This window comes from Anomaloglossus baeobatrachus, chromosome 1, assembly GCF_048569485.1.
Source record: "Anomaloglossus baeobatrachus isolate aAnoBae1 chromosome 1, aAnoBae1.hap1, whole genome shotgun sequence".
Classification (NCBI taxonomy): Eukaryota; Metazoa; Chordata; class Amphibia; order Anura; family Aromobatidae; genus Anomaloglossus; species Anomaloglossus baeobatrachus.
Window position 1 is genome coordinate 606,012,473 of NC_134353.1, and position 23,843 is coordinate 606,036,315.

The 23,843-nt window shown below is 51.5% G+C and overlaps 1 protein-coding gene across 1 annotated transcript in view; it reads right to left on the reverse strand.

The window, feature by feature from the left end:
* The window catches only part of UBQLN1 (ubiquilin 1), a 116,830-nt gene that overhangs the window by 20,841 nt on the left and 72,146 nt on the right, over positions 1-23,843 (reverse strand). The window contains exons 8-10 of the mRNA XM_075318314.1: positions 21,440-21,523; positions 649-764; positions 341-518 (exon numbers count right to left, since the gene is read on the reverse strand). Coding sequence (XP_075174429.1) covers positions 341-518; positions 649-764; positions 21,440-21,523 — 378 coding nt within the window. The remainder of the gene's footprint in view (positions 1-340; positions 519-648; positions 765-21,439; positions 21,524-23,843) is intronic.

The window sequence follows — 23,843 nt, forward strand, 5'->3', positions numbered from 1 at the left end:
CTGCCGACCAGAGTGGGGTGAGAAGGGAGCATGCCGGGGGCCCTGTTATGGGCCCTCTTTTCTTCCATCCGATATAGTCAGCAGCTGCTGCTGACTAAATTGTGGAGCTATGCGTGCATGTGTGCCTCCTTCGCACAAAGCATAAAAACTGAGGAGCCCGTGATGCACGGGGGGGGGAGTGTATAGGCAGAAGGGGAGGGGCTTTACACTTTTAAGTGTAATACTTTGTGTGGCCTCCGGGGGCAGAAGCTATACACCCAATTGTCTGGGTCTCCCAATGGAGCGACAAAGAAACTTAAATAAACTAACATTATAATGCAAAGCATACGTAGAAACGTACCTGGGTATTAGCACCAGAAAGGGCCTGAAGCATTTGCTGTACAAACTGCTGGTGACCGGGTTCAGATATTCCGGATAATGGACTTGCGCTCTCGGTTGACCCAGTTGAAGTGGTCACAGGTGCAGGATTTGGGTTGGCAGTGTCTCCAATACCTCCAATACCACCAAAACCAGTAGTCCTAGGTGTTACAAGACAAAAAAATACAAAACTAACACGTTACCCAGTTTCCCATCAGATAGGGAAATTAATTTATTCTTGACAAGTAAAAAGTATAGAAACCTGTGTTTTTCTATTTACTTCTAACTTACCCTGGAACAAGTGTAGGAGCTTCTCTAGCCAGAGTCTGCAAACCTTGCTGGATCTGCAATAAAGCCTGCATTGCTCTGGGGTTTGACATGGCAGATAATGTATCGGGATTTTGCATCTAGAAGGCAAAAGGGAGATGTATAGTTAATCAATGATTATTGCCAACATTAAGGAAAATAACTAGCATTCAATTTAGATTACAGCAAACATATATATTAATATCTTCATGTATCCAGTAAAAAATGAAAACTATGCAAATAGTATAGCAGAACTACGAGTCTCCATGGTAACAGACTACAAACAAACCCTTTGTAGTCTTCTCTTGCAGTCACACTCTTCGGCAACTGTCCCCTACAGTATGCTAACTTATCTGACAGGGTATCGAAAATCAGGGGATAAAATGAAAAGTGCCTGACTTCAGGATCAGATTATACATCTTAAACAAAAGGAGCTTTTTTAATCATTACTGTCAAAATTTGCTTCTTTTTTCCAGCTTTTATTAAAGGGTTTTTACCACAAAGTTGATTTTAATCAATAGATCTTGTAGTAATAATAATAATAATAATTATAATAAGTTCCACAACTGGATGTGATGTAAAATAATGTTCCTGGGCTGAGATAATCTTATATATGTGCCCCTGCTGTGTACTGTGTAATGGCCGTGTCTGACAGTACAGGGACATGGTTTAATTATACCACATCTCCTGGGCTGGGGAGCTGTCACACGGAGCTTTTCACTAACTTCGCTGACTGTCATGGCGGCGTCAGGTCCTGCTTAGTTTGCAGATTCTGACACTCCACCTTAGAGATTATCTGGTGTCTGGGAGCAACACAGGCAGACTCTGACATCCACCTGCTGTGTGCAGATTCATTAGCAGGCTAGCAAGAGTTAATCTCTGCTAGTCTGCTCTCTTTGATCACCTTCTGTGAGGGAGCCTATCACATCTGCTCCGTGCATTTATATATTGGCTGGGTCCGTCCTTCTATGCCAGCAATACTTTATCTTGGTTGGTCTGGTGTGGTGTCCCATATTTCTTGTTGCTCTGTGCAGATGTGGAGTTTACTCCAGCTGTCTTTTGTAGTTTCCTTCCTGCTCTTGTTTTCTTCCTGCATTGCGCACGGCCTTCCTTGGAGGGAGGACAGGCGGGGGGGGGGGTTAACAAAAATCAGACTAGGTCTGGTCAGGAGCAGGAGCAGGACCAGGAACGGGACTGTGGCGTCTTCACCGTAGGAGTATCCATGAGGTTAGGGATAGCATAAGGCCTAGCATGAGGGACAGCATAGGGATCCCAATCCCTCATTTTACAAAAAGTAGCAAAAAGACCTCAGCACTCAAAGTTGCGGTATCAAGGAATTTTTAATAAGCAATTATAAATTTTAATATTTCAGCCATGTCAAATGACCTTCATCAGAAAAAACTGATTGTTATCGTGGGGAGGGCATCCTCCATGCAACGGTTGTTGCTCTTCTACACGCTTTTTTTCTGGATCCCTCCTCACCACAGCAATCAGTTTTTTCTGATGAAGGTCACTTGACATGGCTGAAATAAAGGGAATTTTGTTTACTTACCGTAAATTCCTTTTCTTCTAGCTCCTATGATCGCTTATTAAAAATTCCTTGATACCGCAACTTTTAGTGACTTTTTGCTACTTAAAAGGAATACACTCCTACTTGGGCACCATATCTCTAATTAGCAGAGTGAAGGGTCTATTTTCACTATAGTGTATATCGACAGGAGAGCATGGGATAGATGATTCTGTGAGGTAAACATTTCCCTGCCTGTTTTTAACAAATATTTTACCTCTTTTACTTCCTCCCCTACCCAGGAGATGTGGTATCATGAGTTCATGTCCCTCTTGTTCAGACACGGCCATTACACAGTACGTTGTAGGGGCACATTTAGAAGATTTAAGCACTGGAACGAAGGGAATTTTGTTACTTACCGTAAATTCCTTTTCTTCTAGCTCTTATTGGGAGACCCAGACGATTGGGGTATAGCTACTGCCCTCCGGAGGCCACACAAAGCACTACACTAAAAAGTGCAAGGCCCCTCCCCTTCTGGCTATACCCCCCCGTGGTATCACGGGTTCTCCAGTTTTAGTGCCAAAGCAAGAAGGAGGAAGCCAATAACTGGTTTAAACAAATTAACTCCGAATAACGTCGGAGAACTGAAAAACCGTTCAACATGAACAACATGTGTACCCGCAAACAACAATAAAATCCCGAAGGACCACAGGGCGGGTGCTGGGTCTCCCAATAAGAGCTAGAAGAAAAGGAATTTACGGTAAGTAACAAAATTCCCTTCTTCTTCAGCGCTCTATTGGGAGACCCAGACGATTGGGACGTCCAAAAGCTGTCCCTGGGTGGGTAAAGAGATACCTCATGTTAGAGCTGCAAAACAGCCCTCCCCTACGGGGATGTCACTGCCGCCTGCAGGACTCTTCTACCTAAGCTGGCATCCGCCGAAGCATAGGTATGCACCTGATAATGTTTGGTGAAAGTGTGCAGACTCGACCAGGTAGCTGCCTGGCACACCTGTTGAGCCGAAGCCTGGTGTCGTAATGCCCAGGACGCACCCACGGCTCTGGTTGAGTGGGCTTTTAGCCCTGAAGGGACCGGAAGCCCCGCAGAACGGTAGGCCTCTAGAATTGGTTCTTTGATCCATCGAGCCAGGGTGGCTTTAGAAGCCTGCAACCCCTTGCGCGGACCAGCGACAAGGACAAAAAGTGCATCGGAACGGCGCATGGGCGCCGTGCGGGAAATGTAGATTCTGAGTGCTCTCACCAGATCTAGCAAACGTAAGTCCTTTTCATACCGGTGAACCGGATGAGGACAAAAGGAAGGCAAGGATATATCCTGATTAAGATGAAACGAGGAGACGACCTTAGGGAGAAACTCCGGAATGGGGCGCAGCACTACCTTGTCCTGGTGGAACACCAGGAAGGGAGCCTTGGATGACAGAGCTGCCAGCTCCGACACTCGCCGAAGCGATGTGATCGCAACAAGAAACGCCACTTTCTGTGACAGGCGAGAAAAGGAAACTTCCTTCAGAGGCTCGAAAGGCGGCTTCTGGAGAGCAACTAGTACCCTGTTCAGATCCCATGGATCTAACGGCCGCTTGTACGGGGGCACAATATGACAGACCCCCTGCAGGAACGTGCGCACCTTAGGAAGACGTGCTAGACGCTTCTGAAAAAACACGGATAGTGCCGATACTTGCCCTTTAAGGGAGCTGAGCGACAAGCCCTTTTCTAACCCCGATTGCAGGAAAGAAAGAAAAGTGGGCAATGCAAATGGCCAGGGAGACACTCCCTGAGCGGAACACCAGGATAAGAAAATCTTCCACGTTCTGTGGTAGATCTTAGCAGAAGTCGACTTTCTAGCCTGTCTCATTGTGGCTACAACTCCTTGGGATAATCCTGCAGACGCTAGGATCCAGGACTCAATGGCCACACAGTCAGGTTCAGGGCCGCAGAATTCTGATGGAAAAACGGCCCTTGGGACAGTAAGTCTGGTCGGTCTGGCAGTGACCACGGTCGACCGACCGTGAGATGCCACAGATCCGGATACCACGATCTCCTCGGCCAGTCTGGGGCGACGAGTATGACGCGGCTGCAATCGGATCTGATCTTGCGTAACACTCTGGGCAGGAGTGCCAGAGGTGGGAAGACGTATGGGAGCCGGAACTGCGACCAATCTTGAACTAAGGCGTCTGCCGCCAGAGCTCTTTGATCGCGCGACCTCGCCATGAATGCCGGGACCTTGTTGTTGTGCCGGGACGCCATTAGGTCGACGTCCGGCACTCCCCATCGGCGACAGATTTCCTGAAACACTTCCGGGTGAAGGGACCACTCCCCTGCGTCCATACCCTGGCGACTGAGGAAGTCTGCTTCCCAATTTTCTACGCCTGGGATGTGAACCGCGGATATGGTGGATGCTGCGGAGTCCACGTCCCCTGGGCCCTGTGGTGGAGAAACACTGCTCCCCACCCTGACAGACTCGCATCTGTCGTGACCACTGCCCAGGATGGGGGCAGGAAGGATCTTCCCTGAGACAATGAGGTGGGAAGGAGCCACCATTGTAGAGAGTCCTTGGCCGTCTGGGAAAGAGAGACTTTCCTGTCCAGGGACGTTGACTTCCCGTCCCATTGGCGGAGAATGTCCCATTGAAGTGGGCGCAGATGAAACTGCGCAAAGGGAACTGCTTCCATGGCTGCCACCATCTTCCCGAGGAAGTGCATGAGGCGCCGTAAGGGGTGCGACTGGCCTTGAAGGAGGGATTGCACCCCTGTCTGTAGGGACCGCTGCTTGTTCAGCGGAAGCTTCACTCTCGCTGCTCGAGTATGAAACTCCATGCCAAGATACGTTAGCGACTGTGACGGTGACAGATTCGACTTTGGAAAGTTGATGATCCATCCGAACGTCTGTAGAGTCTCCAGCGTAGCATGTAGACTGAGTTGGCATGCCTCTTGAGAGGGTGCCTTGACAAGTAGATCGTCTAGGTAAGGGATCACCGAGTGTCCCTGAGAGTGCAAGACTGCTACCACCGCCGCCATGACCTTGGTGAAGACCCGGGGGGCTGTCGCCAGACCGAATGGCAGAGCTACAAACTGAAGATGGTCGTTTCCTATCACAAAACGTAGAAAACGTTGATGTTCTGTAGCAATTGGCACGTGGAGATAAGCATCTTTGATGTCTATTGAGGCAAGGAAGTCTCCTTGAGACATTGAGGCAACGACAGAGCGACAGAGCGGAGGGTTTCCATCCGGAACCGTCTGGCGTGCACATGATTGTTGAGCAGCTTTAGATCCAGAACAGGACGGAACGAGCCGTCCTTTTTTGGAACCACAAAGAGATTGGAGTAAAACCCTCGCCCTTGTTCCTGAGGCGGTACAGGGACCACTACTCCTTCCGCTCTTAGGGAGTCCACCGCCTGCAGCAGGGCATCTGCTCGGTCTGGATGTGGAGAGGTTCTGAAGAACCGAGCTGGAGGACGAGAACTGAACTCGATTCTGTACCCGCGAGACAAAATGTTTGTCACCCACCGGTCTTTGACCTGTGACATCCAAATGTCGGAAAAGCGGGAGAGCCTGCCCCCGACCGGAGATGCGGAAAGGGGGGGCTGGAAGTCATGAGGTAGCCGCTTTGGAAGCGGTTCCTCCATTTGCTTTCTTGGGGCGTGCGTGAGCCCGCCAGGAATCTGAGACTCTTTGCGTCCTCTGAGTCCCTTTGGACGAGGAGAATTGTGTCTTGCCCGAACCTCGAAAGGACTGAAACCTCTGCTGCCATTTTTTCTGCTGAGGTTTGCTTGATCTGGGCTGGGGTAAGGAAGAGTCTTTACCCTTGGACTGTTTAACGATGTCAGCCAATGGCTCGCCAAACAGTCTATCTCTAGATAAAGGCAAGCTGGTTAAACATTTTTTGGAACCAGCATCTGCTTTCCAGTCCTTTAACCACAAGGCTCTGCGCAAAACTACCGAATTGGCGGACGCCATTGAGGTGCGGCTGGTAGATTCTAGGACCGCATTGATAGCGTAAGACGCAAACGCAGACATCTGCGAGGTAAGGGGCGCCACTTGCGGCACCGCTGGATGTATGATAGCATCCACTTTTGCTAAACCAGCTGAAATAGCTTGGAGTGCCCATACGGCTGCGAATGCTGGAGCAAACGACGCGCCGATAGCTTCATAGACAGATTTTAACCAAAGGTCCATCTGTCTGTCATTGGCATCCTTAAGTGAAGCGCCATCCTCCACTGCAACTATGGATCTAGCTGCAAGTTTGGAAATCGGGGGGTCTACTTTTGGACACTGGGTCCAGCGCTTGACCACATCAGGGGGGAAAGGAAAACGTGTATCCTTAGAACGTTTAGAGAAACGCCTTTCAGGATGAGCGTCGTGTTTCTGGATTGACTCTCTGAAGTCAGAGTGATCCAAGAAAGCACTCAATTTACGCTTGGGATAGAGGAAACGAAACTTCTCCTGCTCTGCAGCTGCCTCCTCTGCAGAAGGAGCTGGGGGAGAAATATCCAACAGTCTATTGATGGCTGAGATAAGCTCGTTTACCATGGCGTCCCCATCCGGGGTATCCAGATTGAGAGGGGTTCCAGGATAAGACTCCTGATCACTCTCTTCAGACGCATCACAGGGCGACTGATTGCGCTGAGACCCTGAGCAGTGTGATGACGTTGAGGGTCTTTCCCAGCGAGCTCGCTTAGGGTGGCTGGGGCTATCATCTGAGTCATAATACTCAGCCTGGGAAGCCGGGGACCCCCTTGCAGTCTGGATTAATTCCAACTGAGGGGGATTAGAGGACAGAGACCTCGCCGTGTCCATAGACTGAGCCCCAGTCATGGATTGCAAAGTTTCAAGGATTTTTGCCATAGTCACAGACATTCCATCAGCAAAAACTGCAAAGTCTGTCCCTGACACCGGGGCAGGACTTACAAGCGTCTCAGCCTGGGTCACTACCCCTCCGGACTCCGGCTGGCGAAGCAGCACCGGATCTGAGCATTGCACACAATGGGGGTCTTTGGAACCTGCTGGTAGAGCAGCCCCACATGCAGCACACGCAGTGTACACAGCCCTAGCCTTGGCAGCCTTGCGTTTTGTGGATGACATGTTGCTGCCTCCTCAGAGCGATCTGGGTCCAGCCAGGAAGCGACCTCACAGTGCAAGAAATAAATAAATATATATATCTGGTGACACAGTACGCCAATGCACACTGAGGCACTAGAGGGGCCAGCTGAAATGCCGCTTACCGCCCGCTTAAGAGCGGGTGTGTGGTCTCCAAAAGCCCCCTAGTCCAGGTCTCCCAGAGCCTTGCGTCCTTCCTCCAGCCAGACTGCATGTAATGGCTGCCGGCGTCCTGGGAGAGGAGGGGGGGCGGGCCCTGGGCGTTCCTGGCTAAGAGCGGAAAGCCTGCTTCCCTCTGTGCCTAGTGAGAGGGCTGGAGCATGTAAATCAGGCTCCAGCCCTCGTCGCTGCTGCGAAACAGCGTCTCTCCCCTACCCTGATTGACAGGGTGGGGGCGGGAACGAAGCGGAGCTAGGCCGCAAAAAGCCGGGGACTAAAGTTATAAACGCCGCCGCCGTAAAAGCGCGGTCGGCGTGTCCCCGGCGCACCACAAGTCACAGCAGCGCCGCCCGATCCAGTGGGGGTCGGCGCTGCGTTCCCACAACACAAAGTCCCCCAGTAAACTGTAGGAACACTAACTCCAACGTTACGGTCCCCGGCGCACTACAACAACCCAGCCAGCCCGGAGTGTGTCTGTGCCTGCCGGGGACACAGAGTACCTGTATGATGCAGGGCCATGTCCCTGATTGTACTCCTGCTCCGTATCCATCAGGTGCTATGGGTCTGTGGATGGAGCCCGGCGTCAGAGCTTAGAGGCCGGCAGGATCCCACTTCCACAGAGCCCTACAAGGGGATGTGGAAGGAAAACAGCATGTGGGGCTCCAGCCCCTGTACCAGCAATAGGTACCTCAACCTTGCAACACCATCCACGGGTGAGAAGGGAGCATGCTGGGGGCCCTATATGGGCCCTCTTTTCTTCCATCCGAAATAGTCAGCAGCTACTGCTGACTAAAATCTGTGGAGCCATGCGTGGATGTCTGACCTCCTTCGCACAAAGCTTGAAAACTGGAGAACCCGTGATACCACGGGGGGGTATAGCCAGAAGGGGAGGGGCCTTGCACTTTTTAGTGTAGTGCTTTGTGTGGCCTCCGGAGGGCAGTAGCTATACCCCAATCGTCTGGGTCTCCCAATAGAGCGCTGAAGAAATATTTGTTTCTTAACCGCACCCAGTTGCAGAGTTTATTATTATTCCAAGGTCTATTGATTAAAATTAACTTTGTGGGAAACCCTTTTAAGAACAATGGAAAATTGTTGCAAGAGTTGAGAGAGCTTGATTTTTTTTCTATACCAAACATAGGCAGGCAGTATGATTTGATCATGACATTATATAGAGGTAATAGGCAGTGTTGTTGTGAATCCAGCAGTGCGATGAGCTAAATAAACACTCACTGGACATCGCAGAATGGTGTAATAGTACGTCTGTGTCTTCTTTATATGAGCAGCAAGTGTGACCTGATCTCACAGAAACTGAAAAATCAGTCTCCTGTCTAACGAAAGTGTAGAGATGTTTGTAAACTGAGCGTAAGTGATTGGCGCATGGGGCAGCTAAAGTTGGGACAATGAGTGAGCAAGTGTCACAGTACTCCGCTCTTTATATCAAGGTTTCCCCAACTCCAGTCCTCACGGTCCCTAAGAGATCATGTTTTCTGGATTCCTTAGCATTGAACCAGTGATGAAATTATAATGATGCCATCACTTGTTCAATGCTAAAGGAAACCCTGAAAACATGATCTGTCTGGGTCCGTGACGACTGGGGTTTGGGAACCACTGCTTTAGATGACTATGCACGTTGTTGAATGCTTTGAACAACAGATTACACTATATTGTGTAAGAAAAAAGAGAATTTTGTTACTTACCGTAAATTCTTTTTCTTATAGTTCCGTCATGGGAGACCCAGACCATGGGTGTATAGCTTCTGCCTCCGGAGGACACACAAAGTACTACACTCAAAACGTGTAGCTCCTCCCTCCTAGCATATACACCCCCTGCTAGCCAGTCCTAGCCAGTTTAGTGCAAAAGCTGAAGGAGGACATCCACCCACAAGTAGAGACAGAGTAAAACCCGGAATAACCGGAACCTCTGTCTACAACAACAACAGCCGGTGAAGACACACGGAACAAGAAACCTGCCAACAGGCAATAGGGAGGGTGCTGGGTCTCCCATGACAGAACTATAAGAAAAAGAATTTACGGTAAGTAACAAAATTCTCTTTTTCTTTATCGTTCCTATGGGAGACCCAGACCATGGGACGTTCTAAAGCAGTCCATGGGTGGGAATAAACAGACAAACTGAGAAGCAGGCGAAACCTAACTTCACAAATGGGCGACAGACGCCTGAAAGATGCGTCTGCCCAAGCCCGCGCCTGCCAAAGCATGAGCATGCCTTGGGTAGTGCTTCGAAAAAGTATGCAGACTAATCCGAGTGGCAGTCTGACAGACCTGCTGAGCCGTAGCCTGGTGCCTGAAAGCCCAAAAGGCACCGACAGCTCTGATCAAGTGTGCCCTGATCCCCGGCGGGGAAGGCACTTGAGTACACTTGTAGGCATCGGAAATGGCCGACCTAAGCCAACGAACCAGGGTCGGCTTAGATGCCGAGAGACCGTTACGCTGACTAGAGGTCAGCACCAGAGAGAGGTGCACCGCCTGATAACGGCGGTGCGAGACACATAGATCCGGAGCGCCCGCACCAGATCCAGGATATGCAACGCATTTTCAAAGCGATGAACAGGAGCCGGACAAAAGGAAGGCAGGAAAAATGCCCCGGTTAAGGTGGAAGCAGCAACCACCTTAGGGAGAAAATCCGGAGTCGGACGGAGACCACCTTGTCTTGATGAAAAAAAAACAAAAAAGGAGGTGACTCCGAAGAGAGTGCAGCCAAAACAGAGACTCTCTGGCGGGAAATTATGGCCACTAGAAGAAGAGAATTTTGTTACTTACCGTAAATTCCTTTTCTTCTAGCTCTTATTGGGAGACCCAGACGATTGGGTATAGCTACTGCCCTCCGGAGGCCACACAAAGCACTACACTAAAAAGTGCAAGGCCCCTCCCCTTCTGGCTATACCCCCCCGTGGTATCACGGGTTCTCCAGTTTTAGTGCCAAAGCAAGAAGGAGGAAGCCAATAACTGGTTTAAACAAATTAACTCCGAATAACGTCGGAGAACTGAAAAAACCGTTCAACATGAACAACATGTGTACCCGCAAACAACAAAAAAATCCCGAAGGACAACAGGGCGGGTGCTGGGTCTCCCAATAAGAGCTAGAAGAAAAGGAATTTACGGTAAGTAACAAAATTCCCTTCTTCTTCAGCGCTCTATTGGGAGACCCAGACGATTGGGACGTCCAAAAGCTGTCCCTGGGTGGGTAAAGAGATACCTCATGTTAGAGCTGCAAAACAGCCCTCCCCTACGGGGGTGTCACTGCCGCCTGCAGGACTCTTCTACCTAAGCTGGCATCCGCCGAAGCATAGGTATGCACCTGATAATGCTTGGTGAAAGTGTGCAGACTCGACCAGGTAGCTGCCTGGCACACTTGTTGAGCCGAAGCCTGGTGTCGTAATGCCCAGGACGCACCCACGGCTCTGGTTGAGTGGGCTTTTAGCCCTGAAGGAACCGGAAGCCCCGCAGAACGGTAAGCCTCTAGAATTGGTTCTTTGATCCATCGAGCCAGGGTGGCTTTAGAAGCCTGCAACCCCTTGCGCGGACCGGCGACAAGGACAAAAAGTGCATCGGAACGGCGCATGGGCGCCGTGCGAGAAATGTAGATTCTGAGTGCTCTCACCAGATCTAGCAAACGTAAGTCCTTTTCATACCGGTGAACCGGATGAGGACAAAAGGAAGGCAAGGATATATCCTGATTAAGATGAAACGAGGATACGACCTTAGGGAGAAACTCCGGAATGGGGCGCAGCACTACCTTGTCCTGGTGGAACACCAGGAAGGGAGCCTTGGATGACAGAGCTGCCAGCTCCGACACTCGCCGAAGCGATGTGATCGCAACAAGAAACGCCACTTTCTGTGACAGGCGAGAAAAGGAAACTTCCTTCAGAGGCTCGAAAGGCGGCTTCTAGAGAGCAACTAGTACCCTGTTCAGATCCCATGGATCTAACGGCCGCCTGAACGGGGGCACAATATGACAGACCCCCTGCAGGAACGTGCGCACCTTAGGAAGACGTGCTAGACGCTTCTGAAAAAACACGGATAGTGCCGAGACTTGCCCTTTAAGGGAGCTGAGCGACAAGCCCTTTTCCAACCCCGATTGCAGGAAGGAAAGAAAGGTAGGCAATGCAAATGGCCAAGGGGATACTCTCTGTGCAGAGCACCAGGATAAGAAAATCTTCCACGTTCTGTGGTAGATCTTAGCAGACGTTGACTTCCTAGCTTGTCTCATTGTGGCTACGACTCCTTGAGATAATCCTGCGGACGCTAGGATCCAGGACTCAATGGCCACACAGTCAGGTTCAGGGCCGCAGAATTCTGATGGAAAAACGGCCCTTGGGACAGTAAGTCTGGTCGGTCTGGCAGTGACCACGGTCGACCGACCGTGAGATGCCACAGATCCGGATACCACGATCTCCTCGGCCAGTCTGGGGCGACGAGTATGACGCGGCTGCAATCGGATCTGATCTTGCGTAACACTCTGGGCAAGAGTGCCAGAGGTGGGAAGACGTATGGGAGCCGAAACTGCGACCAATCTTGAACTAATGCGTCTGCCGCCAGAGCTCTTTGATCGCGCGACCTCGCCATGAATGCCGGGACCTTGTTGTTGTGCCGGGACGCCATTAGGTCGACGTCCGGCACTCCCCATCGGCGACAGATTTCCTGAAACACGTCCGGGTGAAGGGACCACTCCCCTGCGTCCATGCCCTGGCGACTGAGGAAGTCTGCTTCCCAATTTTCTACGCCTGGGATGTGAACCGCGGATATGGTGGATGCTGCGGAGTCCACGTCCCCTGGGCCCTGTGGTGGAGAAACCCTCCACCCTGACAGACTCGCATCTGTCGTGACCACTGCCCAGGATGGGGGCAGGAAGGATCTTCCCTGAGACAATGAGGTGGGAAGGAGCCACCATTGTAGAGAGTCCTTGGCCGTCTGGGAGAGAGAGACTTTCCTGTCCAGGGACGTTGACTTCCCGTCCCATTGGCGGAGAATGTCCCATTGAAGTGGGCGCAGATGAAACTGCGCAAAGGGAACTGCTTCCATGGCTGCCACCATCTTCCCGAGGAAGTGCATGAGGCGCCGTAAGGGGTGCGACTGGCCTTGAAGGAGGGATTGCACCCCTGTCTGTAGGGACCGCTGCTTGTTCAGCGGAAGCTTCACTCTCGCTGCTCGAGTATGAAACTCCATGCCAAGATACGTTAGCGACTGTGACGGTGACAGATTCGACTTTGGAAAGTTGATGATCCATCCGAACGTCTGTAGAGTCTCCAGCGTAGCATGTAGACTGAGTTGGCATGCCTCTTGAGAGGGTGCCTTGACAAGTAGATCGTCTAGGTAAGGGATCACCGAGTGTCCCTGAGAGTGCAAGACTGCTACCACCGCCGCCATGACCTTGGTGAAGACCCGGGGGGCTGTCGCCAGACCGAATGGCAGAGCTACGAACTGAAGATGGTCGTTTCCTATCACAAAACGTAGAAAACGTTGATGTTCTGTAGCAATTGGCACGTGGAGATAAGCATCTTTGATGTCTATTGAGGCAAGGAAGTCTCCTTGAGACATTGAGGCAACGACAGAGCGGAGGGTTTCCATCCGGAACCGTCTGGCGTGCACATGTTTGTTGAGCAGCTTTAGATCCAGAACAGGACGTAACGAGCCGTCCTTTTTTGGAACCACAAAGAGATTGGAGTAAAACCCTCGCCCTTGTTCCTGAGGCGGTACAGGAACCACTACTCCTTCCGCTCTTAGGGAGTCCACCGCCTGCAGCAGGGCATCTGCTCGGTCTGGATGTGGGGAGGTTCTGAAGAACCGAGCTGGAGGACGAGAACTGAACTCGATTCTGTACCCGCGAGACAAAATGTTTGTCACCCACCGGTCTTTGACCTGTGACGTCCAAATGTCGGAAAAGCGGGAGAGCCTGCCCCCAACCGGAGATGCGGAGGGGGGGGGCTGGAAGTCATGAGGTAGCCGCTTTGGAAGCGGTTCCTCCATTTGCTTTCTTGGGGCGTGCGTGAGCCCGCCAGGAATCTGAGACTCTTTGCGTCCTCTGAGTCCCTTTGGACGAGGAGAATTGTGTCTTGCCCGAACCTCGAAAGGACTGAAACCTCTGCTGCCATTTTTTCTGCTGAGGTTTGCTTGATCTGGGCTGAGGTAAGGAAGAGTCTTTACCCTTGGACTGTTTAATGATGTCAGCCAATGGCTCGCCAAACAGTCTATCTCTAGATAAAGGCAAGCTGGTTAAACATTTTTTGGAACCAGCATCTGCTTTCCAGTCCTTTAACCACAAGGCTCTGCGCAAAACTACCGAATTGGCGGACGCCATTGAGGTGCGGCTGGTAGATTCTAGGACCGCATTGATAGCGTAAGACGCAAACGCAGACATCTGCGAGGTAAGGGACGCCACTTGCGGCGCCGCTGGATGTATGATAGCATCCACTTTTGCTAAACCAGCTGAAATAGCTTGGAGTGCCCATACGGCTGCGAATGCTGGAGCAAACGACGCGCCGATAGCTTCATAGACAGATTTTAACCAAAGGTCCATCTGTCTGTCATTGGCATCCTTAAGTGAAGCGCCATCCTCCACTGCAACTATGGATCTAGCTGCAAGTTTGGAAATCGGGGGGTCTACTTTTGGACACTGGGTCCAGCGCTTGACCACATCAGGGGGGAAAGGAAAACGTGTATCCTTAGAACGTTTAGAGAAACGCCTTTCAGGATGAGCGTCGTGTTTCTGGATTGATTCTCTGAAGTCAGAGTGATCCAAGAAAGCACTCAATTTACGCTTGGGATAGAGGAAACGAAACTTCTCCTGCTCTGCAGCTGCCTCCTCTGCAGAAGGAGCTGGGGGAGAAATATCCAACAGCCTATTGATGGCTGAGATAAGATCGTTTACCATGGCGTCCCCATCCGGGGTATCCAGATTGAGAGGGGTTCCAGGATAAGACTCCTGATCACTCTCTTCAGACGCATCACAGGGCGACTGATTGCGCTGAGACCCTGAGCAGTGTGATGACGTTGAGGGTCTTTCCCAGCGAGCTCGCTTAGGGTGGCTGGGGCTATCATCTGAGTCATAATACTCAGCCTGGGAAGCCGGGGACCCCCTTGCAGTCTGGACTAATTCCAACTGAGGGGGATTAGAGGACAGAGACCTCGCCGTGTCCATAGACTGAGCCCCAGACATGGATTGCAAAGTTTCAAGGATCTTTGCCATAGTCACAGACATTCCATCAGCAAAAACTGCAAAGTCTGTCCCTGACACCGGGGCAGGACTTACAAGCGTCTCAGCCTGGGTCACTACCCCTCCGGACTCCGGCTGGCGAAGCAGCACCGGATCGGAGCATTGCACACAATGGGGGTCTTTGGAACCTGCTGGTAGAGCAGCCCCACATGCAGCACACACAGTGTACACAGCCCTAGCCTTGGCAGCCTTGCGTTTTGTGGATGACATGTTGCTGCCTCCTCAGAGCGATCTGGGGTCTAGCCAGGAAGCGACCTCACAGTGCAAGAAATAACTAAATATATATATATCTGGTGACACAGTACACCAATACACACTGAGGCACTAGAGGGGCCAGCTGAAAAGCCGCTTACCGCCCGCTTAAGAGCGGGTGTGTGTTCTCCAAAAGCCCCCTAGTCCAGGTCTCCCAGAGCCTTGCGTCCCTCCTCCAGCCAGACTGCATGTAATGGCTGCCGGCGTCCTGGGAGAGGAGGGGGGGCGGGCCCTGGGCGTTCCTGGCTAAGAGCGGAAAGCCTGCTTCCCTCTGTGCCTAGTGAGAGGGCTGGAGCATGTAAATCAGGCTCCAGCCCTCGTCGCTGCTGCGAAACAGCGTCTCTCCCCTACCCTGATTGACAGGGTGGGGGCGGGAACGAAGCGGAGCTAGGCCGCAAAAAGCCGGGGACTAAAGTTATAAACGCCGCCGCCGTAAAAGCGCGGTCGGCGTGTCCCCGGCGCACCACAAGTCACAGCAGCGCCGCCCGATCCAGTGGGGGTCGGCGCTGCGTTCCCACAACACAAAGTCCCCCAGTAAACTGTAGGAACACTAACTCCAACGTTACGGTCCCCGGCGCACTACAACACCCAGCCAGCCCGGAGTGTGTCTGTGCCTGCCGGGGACACAGAGTACCTGTATGATGCAGGGCCATGTCCCTGATTGTACTCCTGCTCCGTATCCATCAGGTGCTATGGGTCTGTGGATGGAGCCCGGCGTCAGAGCTTAGAGGCCGGCAGGATCCCACTTCCACAGAGCCCTACAAGGGGATGTGGAAGGAAAACAGCATGTGGGGCTCCAGCCCCTGTACCAGCAATAGGTACCTCAACCTTGCAACACCATCCACGGGTGAGAAGGGAGCATGCTGGGGGCCCTATATGGGCCCTCTTTTCTTCCATCCGAAATAGTCAGCAGCTACTGCTGACTAAAATCTGTGGAGCTATGCGTGGATGTCTGACCTCCTTCGCACAAAGCTTGAAAACTGGAGAACCCGTGATACCACGGGGGGGTATAGCCAGAAGGGGAGGGGCCTTGCACTTTTTAGTGTAGTGCTTTGTGTGGCCTCCGGAGGGCAGTAGCTATACCCAATCGTCTGGGTCTCCCAATAGAGCGCTGAAGAAAGACTACTTTCTGTGAAAGATGAAACAAAGAAACCTCCCTAAGAGGCTCAAAGGGGGGTTTCCGGAAACCGTGAGGACCGGATTAAGGTCCCAGGGCTCCATAGGCCGCCGGTAAGGCGGAATGATGTGAGATGCGCCCTTGAAGGAGCGCACCGGAGCCAGCCGGACGATACGCCGCTGGCACACACTGACAGAGCCGGGACCTGTCCCTTAATGAGGGATAGTCCTAGCTGTAGACCGGACTGTGGAAGGGACAGGAGGGTCGGCAAGGCCAAAAGGCCAAAGGACACTTTGGAGCTCGAGTCATAGTGGAGATGACTTCAGGAGGGATACCAGAAGTCGTCAAGATCCAGGACTCAAGAGCCACGCCGTCAATCTGAGAGTCCAGAATTCTGGCGGAAAAAACGGACCCTTTGAGAGAAGGTCTGGACGGTCCGGAAGATGTCATGGCAACACTACGGACAGATGGAGCAGGTCAGGGTACCAAGCTTGCCTGGGTCAGTCTGGAGTATGAGAATGACCCGACGGCCCTCTTTACTGATCTTGCGCAGGACTCTGGACAAGAGCTAGAGGGTGAAACACGTAAGAGAGACGAAGCTGGGACCAAACATGAACCAGTGCGTCTGCCGCAAAACCTGAGGATCGTGGACCACGTTTGGACAGCTGAAATAGTCTGCCTCGCAGTTTTCACGTCTAGGATGTGGGCTGCGGATACGGTGGACTAGGAGTCCCTCGTCCACTGAAGAATGCGTTGAGCCGCCAACATTGTCAGGCGGCTGAGTGTCCCGCCCTGGAAGTTGATGTAGGTAAACGCTGTCACGTTGTCCGACTGGACTCGAATGTGCCTAGCCGCCAACAGATGGTGAAAGGCTTAGAGAGCTAGAAATACAGCTCTGATTTCCAGCACATTGATCCAGAGGGCTGATTCGGACAGAGTCCAAGCGCCCTGCGCTCCACGGTGGAGATATACTGCTCCCAAGGCGGATAGACTAGCATCCTGGTGAGGATCACCCGGGACGGGGCCAGGAAGGAGCGTCCCTGAGACAGAGTGGCCGAAGCCACCACTGAAACGAGCCCCTGGTCTGTGGCGAGGCCACCACCCCGTGGAAGGAGGAAGTTCGCTTGTACAAAAAATACAAAAGTACAAAAAACGGAAAATATCCAGCCTCAGAGGACGCAGGAGAAACTGGGCAAGGGAATCGCTTCCATTGACACCACCATCTGACCAGTACCTGTATTCGGTGCCTGATAGAACGATGTCGACCGCCAGCGGAGGGACTACTGTTTGACTAAGGGCAGCTTCACAAGTGCCGACAGAGTCTCGAATTGCGTCCCTGGGAACGGGAACTTCTGGGTCGAAGTCAGAGTGGACTTGGACAGAATGACAAGCCACCCGAATTGGTTAGAGTGGCGAGAGTGAGCGAAGCACTCCGCTAAGAGTCTGCACTGGATGAAGCCCCGACAAGAAGACCGTCCAGGGCAAGAGATCACTGCCAATCCCTAGAGGTGCAGGACCCTAATCACAGCTGCCCCAACCTTGAGAATACTCGAGGGGCCGTGGCTAACCCCAAGGGAAGAGCCACGAATTGGACCACTCCGATTGCAAAACGTAGCCAACGCTGGTGTGAAACTGCGATTGGCACCTGCAGATAGGCATCTTTGATGCCGATGGATGCTAGGGAATCTCCTTGGGTTATTGATTGATCCGGTGAAAAACACACGGAACAAGACCGAGACTCCATGTGAAAACGCCACACCTGAACATGCTTGAAAAGCTTAAGATCCAGGTCGGAAGGCACCGCCCTCTTCGGGGACTAGGAATAGATTTAAGCAGAAATCTCAGAACCGTTCCCAGTCGGGAACCGGTACAATTACTCCATTGGCCTGCAAGAATGCCACGGCCTGTGAGAAGGCGGCGGCCTTGGAGCCGGGGGGAGTTGACAGAAAAAAATCTGTTTGGCGGGTGGATAGAATTCTATCCTGTAGCCATGGGAGATATAATCCCGCACCTACTGAACGGAGACGTGTTAAAACCATACGTCGCCAAGTGGGAGAGCCTGCCACCGACCAAGGACGTTGTTGGCGTGGCTAGATAGCTCGGAGGAAGCTGACTCAGTGGCAGCATCTCCTGCGGTTTTCTGAAGACGCAGCTTCGAGCGCCATTTGGGTTTATGAACCTTGGCCGAGCTAGTGGACGAGGCCGAGGGCTTAGAGAACGATCAGATGGAGGAACGAAAAAAAAAAAAAACGAAACCTCAACTGATTCCTGCCCTGGACAGGTTTCCTGGTTTAGGTTTGTGGCATGGAAGAACTCTTCCCGCCAAGAGCTTCCTTAATTTCATCCAGTTGGTTCCGAAGAGACTGGTCCCAACAAAAGGGAGCCCAGCAAGGAACTTCTATAGAAGCATCTGCCTTCCATTTCCGAAGCCACAGGAGCCTGCGGATAGCGAGGAAAGTAGCCGAGGCCACCGCAGTGCGGATGGCAGACATGGCATAGGATGAAAAGACTGAAGTCTGGAAGTTCAGGCAACCATTTCGGGCATAGAGTCCCTGTGAGGGAATGCATCTCCTCTAGAGAAGCAGAGAAGGCTACAAAAAAAAAAAAAAAACTCGCACTGCTGTAAAGCTGAGGAGAACGAAGCTCCTGCCGCCCCCATACAGATTTGGCCAGAAGGACAACCTGGAGGACCGCAAAACCTTAAGTGAGGAGCCATCAGCCACTGACATAACGGTCCGGGCTGAGCCACCTTTGGTGAATGAGCCCACTCCTTGACCACCACTGGTGGAAAGGGAAAAACAGTCCTCAGAACCACGCTTCATGGGAAGCGACTGTCAGAGCGGACCCTGGGCTTGGTCACAGTGGCCTGAAAACTGGAGTGGTTAAGGAACACACTTTGTGTTCTCCTAGGCAAGGTAACTCCGGCGGATTGAGGTCCAGTACAAAATTAATGTACAGTGGGATCCTTATAGAGGTGCCGTCAGCCACTGATACAACTATCCGGGCTGAAAGTCTAGACACCGGAGGGACCACCCTTGGCGAATGAGCTCACTCCTTGACCACCTCTGATGGGAGGGGGAAACAGTCATCAGAACCCCGCTTTGGGGTCTGACAGGACAGGCTGTGGGCTTGGACACAGTGGGCTGAAAACTGGAGTGGTTAAGGAACACACTCCTTGGCCTGTTTAAGGTATACTGATGCCTTTCTGCCAGCGGGGAATACTCCCCTGATACAGGCGGATGGAGGTCCAGTACAAGTATAATGGACGCAATCCAATCATTAGCATCTGCGTCACCTACGGACAGATCAATGGTACATAAAGTAGCGTCCGAGCCCCTGGTAGAGACATCCTCCTCGTCCAGTGAGTCAGCTCGTAATCAGAGCTGCGGGACGGGGAGGACAGGGGACCCTGCGTCTCCATGTCAGGAGGACGGGGTCTGAGACCAGAAGGAGAGTCCTCTGTTAGCTTTGCTGAGCGAGCTGTAGCAGAAAACGCCCTGAGAAGGGGGCTAATGCATGCTCAGCAGATTCCGGGACAGCCGACCCCTGGAAAGAGCGGATTCTAGCCAAACCAGGGGTCAGCCACCGAAGCCGGAGCAGCTGGAGGGACCACTGATGAGCCTCCAGGCTGAGGGGCCACTGTGTTTATGAGCTCGGTACAGCCGTACGAGACTACATGCAGTGCATAATAAAAACAGCCTTGCAGCCTTGCTCTGATGTGAGACATGCTGCAGAGGTGGGGGCTCTGTCCTAGAATGGCCCCCAGCATATATAAACAGATAAAATAAGCAGCTGCACAAACCGGAGGTTGTGGCTGCCAGATCGTTTAAACAGACATTTCTGTGCCCTCCAGTCCCTCAGCCCAGGCCCCCACTTGTCACAATGTGGAATCTCTGTGCCTATGCAGGCACAGAGAACGCTGAGAAAATGGCGACCGGAGCGAGGAGAGGGGGCGGGGCCTACTCTGAGAGCGGAAAATGAGGTAGCCAGGGGAGGGAATCCTTCCTCAGTGAGGAGTGTCCCTTCCCTGTGCTGCACAGCCGCTGGGCGGAGCCACACTGTCCCTCTGCATGACTGACATGCAGAGGCAGTGGAAACCGAAACTAGGCCTCAGGCGAAGCCGGGGTCTAGATTTAAACATGCGGCCGGCGTGCAGGCACCATCGGCGCGGTTCTCCAGTGAAAACTGGAGAACCGGCCGGAAATGTTAACACAAACATAAAACACACTCTCCCCAATAAATAAAGTATAAAGGACCCCTGGAAAGACCACTTTCTGTGGTAATAACGTCTCATACTTATCTTGTGAGACGCAGGTTGCCAGGTCCCTGGGGGGTGATCGCTCCGTCCAGCAGGATCCTGAAAAAGGGCTGCGGATGGAGACCGGTCTCCTGCAAAGCAGTGAGAACCGTGTTGGCTCCCACTTCAAGCCAGAGCCCCAGGGGATGGTGAAGGAGCGCGGCATGAGAAGGCTCCAGCCTTGGAAAATCAACCTTAACAGCACCGCCGACACAGTGGGGTGAGAAGGGACATGCCGGGAGTCCAGCTGGACCCGCTTTTCTTCCAAATCTTTGATCCAAAAGGAAAAATCAAAAATCAAAAATCAGAGAATGCATGTGTGTGTGACCTCCTGAAACACAAAGCATTGAACTGGCTAGGACTGGCTAGCAGGGGGTGTATATGCTAGGAGGGAGGAGCTACACGTTTTGAGTGTAGTACTTTGTGTGTCCTCCGGAGGCAGAAGCTATACACCCATGGTCTGGGTCTCCCACAGGAACGATAAAGAAATGTCATCACTCTTCAATAAATATTGTTTGTTTGTTTTTAACAGTGTGTAAGCTAGATATATTGTTCATGGTTATAATCCACAGTATATCATGTTTTATATATAACTAGCTGTAGAACCCGGGCGTTGCTCGGGATAGTAACTGTCTCTTGCCCCGGTCTGTGTGTCTGTCTCTTTCCCCGGTCTGTCGCTGTTTATGTCTGTCACTGTTTCTTTCCCAGTCTGCCTCTTACTCTTTCTGTGCCTATGTCTGTCTGTCTCTCTCTATCCGTCTCCCCACCGACATCTTATTACCTCACACAAGCGTCTTATACCAACAATTTTTTTTGTTCCTATAGCAACCAATTACAGCTCCTATTAACAACCTATAGCTCACAGCTACATTCAGTTTAAGGGAGGCAGTTTTTTTGGAGAGTAACTGTAAAGCGTGGGGTTACATTTTTCCCATCAAAACATAGTCTATGACGTTCCCTGAGTCACATGGGGTGTCTGTGCAAAATTTCATGATTGTAAATGCGACGGTGCAAATTCCTTTAGCGGACATACACACACACACACACACACACACACAGCGTTATATATTAGCTTAGCTAGCGGGACAACTACTTTACACATACTTGCTGTAGGAAAATAGGCAACTGTTGCCGCATTTGATCCTGAAGCTGAGGATTTCCAGCAAAGAGTGGATTATTCTGCATCATCTAGAAAACAAAAAACAAACAAAAACACAGTCTTGCATCATGTAATTAAGAAACAAAAAACAACAAAAAAACAGAAAAACAAAACAAGCAATGCCACAGACTGACACTCAACATGTAGTCCGTTATGACAGATGCCAGTTAACATGCCGCTAAAACGAGAAAACACAATTCCTTTGACTTCTTTATAGTTGCTAGTAAAAAAACTGGGGCTCCAAATCATACAGACCTGTGTTTTTATCATCAGTTATGAGGGGCTGTGGTGGAGTCAGACGCTCCAGATAAAACAAGAGAAGTTCTATAGACTGCAAGCCCCAGATAAAACAAGAGAAGTTCTATAGACTGCAAGCTCCGGATAAAACAAGAAGTGTTCTATAGACTGCAAGCTCCGGATAAAACAAGAGAAGTTCTATAGACTGCAAGCTCCGGATAAAACAAGGGAAGTTCTATAGACTGCAAGCTCTACATAAAAAAACAGGATAAGATCACCAAGGCTGCAAGTTCTGAATAAAATAAGGGAAGCTCACCCACACTGACAACCTGGATAAAACAGAGGATGCTCACCAAGGCTGTAAGCGCTGGATAAAACAACAAAAGTTCTATAGACTGCAAGCTCTACATAAAACAGGATAAGATCACCAAATTTGCAAGCTGTGGATAAAACAAGAGAAGTTCACCTACACTGACGACCTGGATAAAACAGGGGACGCTCACCAGCGGTAAGCTCTGGATAAAACAGGAGAAGCTCAGAAGATCCACAAGGCTGCAAGCTCTGGATTAAACAGGAGAAGCTCAGAAGATCCACAAGGCTGCAAGCTATGGATAAAACAGGAGCAGCTCAGCAGAGCCACAAGGCTGCAAGCTATGGATAAAACAGGAGCAGCTCAGCAGAGCCACAAGGCTGCAGGCTATGGATAAAACAGGAGAAGCTCAGCAGAGCCACAAGGCTGCAAGCTATGGATAAAACAGGAGAAGCTCAGAAGATCCACAAGGCTGCAAGCTATGGATAAAACAGGAGAAGCTCAGAAGATCCACAAGGCTGCAAGCTATGGATAAAACAGGAGAAACTCAGAAGATCCACAAGGCTGCAAGCTATGGATAAACAGGAGAAGCTCAGGAGATCCACAAGGCTGCAAGCTATGGATAAAACAGGAGAAGCTCAGAAGATCCACAAGGCTGCAAGCTCTGGATAAAACAGGAGAAGCTCAGAAGATCCACAAGGCTGCAAGCTCTGGATAAAACAGGAGAAGCTCAGAAGATCCACAAGGCTGCAAGCTCTGGATAAAACAGGAGAAGCTCAGGAGATCCACAAGGCTGCAAGCTCTGGATAAAACAGGGGAAGCTCAGAAGATCCACAAGGCTGCAAGCTATGGATAAAACAGGAGAAGCTCAGCAGAGCTACAAGGCTGCAAGCTCTGGATAAAACAGGAGAAGCTCAGAAGATCCACAAGGCTGCAAGCTATGGATAAACAGGAGAAGCTCAGGAGATCCACAAGGCTGCAAGCTATGGATAAAACAGGAGAAGCTCAGAAGATCCACAAGGCTGCAAGCTATGGATAAAACAGGAGAAGCTCAGCAGAGCCACAAGGCTGCAAGCTATGGATAAAACAGGAGAAGCTCAGCAGAGCCACAAGGCTGCAAGCTATGGATAAAACAGGAGAAGCTCCTCAGAAGAGCCACAAGGCTGCAAGCTATGGATAAAACAGGAGAAGCTGAGGGGGGGCGTGGCCAGCAGGCAGCATGAGCGGTCGCATCTGAGAGCAGCTCCGCAGTCCAACGCTGATAAATACTATTAATCCTGCCGAAATTGGTGCCTAAATACACCTCCGGATTACCTGTGGTGCGGTGAGCATTCTGATCGGTACCATGAGCAGAGGTCGCAGCGCAGCGGCGGCTGAAAAGCTGAGGAAGTTTGCTCGGGACTCCCAGCAAGATGGCGCCGGCAAACAGGCAGAGCGGGAAACCAGTGAGGCGGAGGAGGAGGAGAGCATGGAGGACGGATCCAAGGAACCGCAGGAGCTAACCTTGCAGCAAGTTACTTCGCAGTTACTTGCGGCGATCCAGGATTCAAAAGTGTCGCTGACGGGCAAAATCGAGGAGGTTAAGATTGATGTGGGACTCCTCCGGCTGGACCTGCAAAATCTGAGAGAGCGGGTAAAGGAGACGGAGCAGCGGATCTCCACGCTGGAAGACGACGCAAGAGCGACGCCGGGCAGATTGTCCTCTTTGGAGAGCGCGGCAAATACCTGGGCGCAAAGGGCTGACGATCTGGAAAACCGCCTGCGTCGCAATAACTTAAGAATTCTGGGGATGCCGGAGAGGG